Source organism: Patella vulgata, chromosome 9 (assembly GCF_932274485.2).
Source record: "Patella vulgata chromosome 9, xgPatVulg1.2, whole genome shotgun sequence".
NCBI classification, from domain to species: Eukaryota; Metazoa; Mollusca; class Gastropoda; family Patellidae; genus Patella; species Patella vulgata.
The window spans coordinates 1322501-1326803 of NC_065887.2; the positions used below are offsets into that span (position 1 = coordinate 1322501).

Genomic DNA, 4303 nt, shown 5'->3' on the forward strand with positions numbered 1-4303 from the left:
GACGGGTAAAGTGAAAGAAAATTTTATTTCATCTAGTTTCCAAAATTTTTGGGGGGTGGGGGGTCTACAAAGTAAGCTTCACTCCTCCGCTCTCGCAGAAGACCGACGGCGCCGTCTGTAACCCGAAATTTTCGAGTCTGTACGCCTCTGCACCAAACCAACATACCTTCCTAATTTTGTTGGAATCAATTAAGAGGCGATCGATGGTAAATGTCAAAAATGTAAAAAGTTCGTTATTACTATTAGAAAATATAGCTGCCATTTATAAATGAATTATTATGGTATAATGATGTAACCTATTTTAATGAAATGGAGTTTCACGACCAATTGTTCTGATCCGATTGAGCTATTGAAGACGGAACGAAACAGATATTGCATTATATAATTGAACTGCCATTTTAAAACATCCCAACGGTTCGTATTAATGTAGACTATTAAAATTTAATGACATCATGTTAATACGACACCAAAACCAAATATTAATCGATTTAACTGGTATATAATGGATATTACAACCAACGTTTGATACTCACAGTACAAAATGTCGAGTATTAGACATCGTCTGTCAACTATATGGGGAGAGTTTCTGAATGAAACCACGCTACATGGCTGTAAGAATACATTTAGTAAGCAGTACGGGCCTGTGAAAAGAACACTGTGGTTTTTATGTGTTAGTATAATGGTTGGAACCCTGATGTACACGACTTGTACTTTCTTTATGAAATATCTGGAATTTAATTTTGTGACCAGGACAAGTGTGACGTATCATCATGAATTGGAATTCCCGGCTATCACTCTCTGTAGCTTAAATCCGTTTGACAAAAATAAATTTAAAAAATCCAACATCTATAACACTAATAAAGCGGATCCTAGGGTGGCGGACTATGTTGAACATATAAGACGTGGACGTAGAGTGATAAATGAATCTTATTCCAAATGGATAGATCTGAGACCGGACGAAACAGAATTAAACAAGTTGGGATTTGATATCAATGATATGATACTGAATTCATTAATAAAGCCTGGAAAATCGTACAATGTGAAATCCGAATTCTCAGTAACCTACCCGTTACCTTTACAAAAATGTTTCACTTTTAACGGGAGATATTGGAATAAGACATATGACCACAAACCGCTTAAGTTCAAAGCAGACACGTATTTGTATTTAAAACTGGACACTCACACAGACAGGTATGCTTTTAATACTTGGACAATTGGCGTTCAACTTATCCTGCATCATCCTGATGATCCATTCCATAATCGTTCCCTATCATTCGTGCTTTCGCCAGGATATTTGCACAGGATTCAAATCTCTGAAAAGAGATATAAATATCTTACTAGTCCTTACAATTCTTACCAGAATCAGGAATGTGTACAAGTGGAGAAATCAAATCAAGGGTCCGGTGAATATCGTCCTCCGTACTCCTATGGTGATTGTATTATTAAATGTCTGACTAATCGAACTCAATCGCTGTGTGGATGTATCATAGAATCACTTCTTCATGACAGCTCGAGTGTATTTTGTACTGTTGCTGAAAGACATTCTTGTGCACTGCGATTATCTAGGTCTCCCGAGTTTTGTGATTGCAAAAGACCGTGTTTTGAAACCAAGTATGATTATGAACTTTCTTCCTATACGTTGACACCTGACCGATGGAGTCCCAGCACATTGTTTTCAACGATTGAATTTAAAGACATGACAATCACTTCGGTCGAACATGAACCGGAGTTGGACATTGGGGATATTATCAGCCATCTTGGAGGTTACATGGGCTTCTGTCTTGGAGCTAGTGTATTAACATTTATAGAGATGGTTGAGGTTGTATTGAAGAGCTTAAAGGCGATCAGGCTGCACCGACAGAGTACAGTGAACAGTCCACAAATATCACCACCAAATCCCGGTGAAAACCATGAAATAGATAGTAACTGACAATAATGTTACCAGCCGTTTAAATCTAATGTTGTAACGTCGAGAATTTCTGTACCATTATTCTAACAAACTAAAATAACCTTTGTATATGACTTTCTAGTTAAAGATACATTATGGGAGATTAGATAAAGAGCTGGCAGTTCTCACTAGAATAGTTAAAAAATAGATACGGTAAAGGCAATTTGCTGAAAATTTCAGTCAAAGTGATCAAATGTGAACCGAGAATTAAGCGATTGAAATTTCGACCTAGCCTCGATCATCATTACTAAAGCCTGTACGATAAAAAACATAGTTTCGATTATCCATTTCGTGATTATATTATGAATGGAAGTCGAGCTATCAAGTGGGATCATAATCCAGTAAATATCGTAGGCTAGCGATTCCATCGAGAGTTGATTGTGAACTGGAATTGGCAGATTTAGCTCTTGCATTATGTATGTTTAATTCAATAATTGTTATATGTAGTGCGATGATATTAAATACTTAAAGTAGCTAAGTTTCTACCTCAATATTATCCAAAGTCTTACACGTTGAAAATACGAATTATTTGTCAATTTAAATCAACATTGATGTTGTGATCTTACCGGGAAAAGATGGCCTTCTGATATCCAATATTTAAGACAAAATAAAAATTTTACCATTGGTACACGAATGCGTTTTAGCGTCATTTGCAACAAGTGACCAGAAAGAACGAGGCTAGACATATTCAACTGGGGGGGGGGGGGGCTGCTCAATAGACTGGAATAACCAGACGTTAGAAATTGCTGTAGGGTTGAGACACGTGCCGTATTTCGCTGAACATAAGTGATTTAAAATTAAGGGTCAAAACGGAAACAATTGAATGTAAATCAGTTTATATACAATTAGATTACATTATTATATGCCTTTCGACCCATTTGGGTCAATTTCTAGGTCCCAAATATTAGTGATTTAGCTCCTTTAACAACCCGCGTTATATAAACTAAATAGGTCTAAAGCTGTTCTCAGTATATAATATTTTAAAAAACCACACAATTTTTAACGATTCATAAAAACTAATAAATTTATCACATTCCACCGAGTACTTTCGACTGTTGCGGTTTCTTCAGGGCGAATGACAATGGAAGTGACAATACGCCGTCATAGCGACGGCAACAGTTACAAGGGTAACTATTTTTTAGCATTTTAAGTTAAATAATGTCTAATTGATAATTTAGAAAACATTTCAGGCCTAAAGAAAGACCTGCAATAGGCAGATTTAGCTCTTGTATAATGCATTTTTAAGTAATTATCAGAAAATTGTTAGAATTTGTTTGGCTTTTAGTTCTGTCCCATGCTAACCTTTATTATATGAAACATTTAATATCATGGATTAAGCTGTTGAAAAATCATTGAAAAATATATATAATTTTTCATCTCGTGACCTTAAACGCTGTGTATCAATCTAAAGTCAATCGGGTATTAACTTTAGCCTCTAGAGCACCCACAAGATATTTAAAAGTGATCAAGGGCCATAACTCTGGTAGTATTTATCAGACTTCATTGAAAATCAATAAATGAATTGAAATGAAATGGGGTTTAACGTCCTACTGTTCTGCTCCTTACCTGGGCTAATGAAGACGGGCATACGCCATACAGTGTGCTATGAGGGAATTTTTGCCCGGGCAGCGGCGCTATAGCCTAATCTTATATCGAATTCCAACTGCCAAGGGATCTTTTACGTGCACGCCAATGTGTACACGGGACCTCGGTTTTTCGTCCCATCCGAAGGACTAGACAGCTGTTCTTGTCAGGCCCTCTATCCTGCATCACTGACAATGGGGGAACCACTCCGGAGAAAATCAATCAACTTCTTCCTTGTTATCTTATCAATTTCTACTTGTAACTAGCTTTATATACACGTTCTTTTATTTGTTACATGTATATTTGTTGTACTGTATTAATGTAATTTTTGTAATTGTATGCTGCTCCTCGTGGACGTTTTTATGCAATAAATTTACTTACTTACTTACTCTTTGTCTCATGACCTTAAACAATGTGTATAAAATTAAAGTCAATCGGATATTAATTTTAGTCTCTATAGCGTCCACAACAATTGTGGACGCCGGACGGACGGGGGCGAGGGCAATATACGACCACATGTGAATGTGTGCGTATAAAAACTAGATAATGTAAAGGGATTATGCTGAAAATTTCTGTCAAGTTGCTTCACTTTATTAAGCCCAGAAAATCCTATTTTAAAATCGCTATGGCCTCGATTGTCATTGTTATTTCGTTTCGTTTTTTTATACTTTCGATGGCCTCTACTACATGAAGATCTGACCAGTTGTAGTGGAAGGTCGCGTATTTGATTAACCAATCAGCTATGATGGTTCTAGTGGGTTACCCCAGTTT

General features: G+C 36.5%; 1 protein-coding gene across 1 annotated transcript; it reads left to right on the forward strand.

Annotated features, from left to right (window-relative positions):
• The first annotated feature begins 592 nt into the window (after nt 1-592).
• LOC126831885 (acid-sensing ion channel 1C-like) lies at nt 593-2950 on the forward strand. Its single transcript, XM_050562537.2, has one exon. The coding sequence runs from the start codon at nt 680-682 to the stop codon at nt 1928-1930; it is 1251 nt and encodes a 416-aa protein (XP_050418494.2). The 5' UTR covers nt 593-679; the 3' UTR covers nt 1931-2950.
• The last annotated feature ends 1353 nt before the right edge of the window (nt 2951-4303 follow it).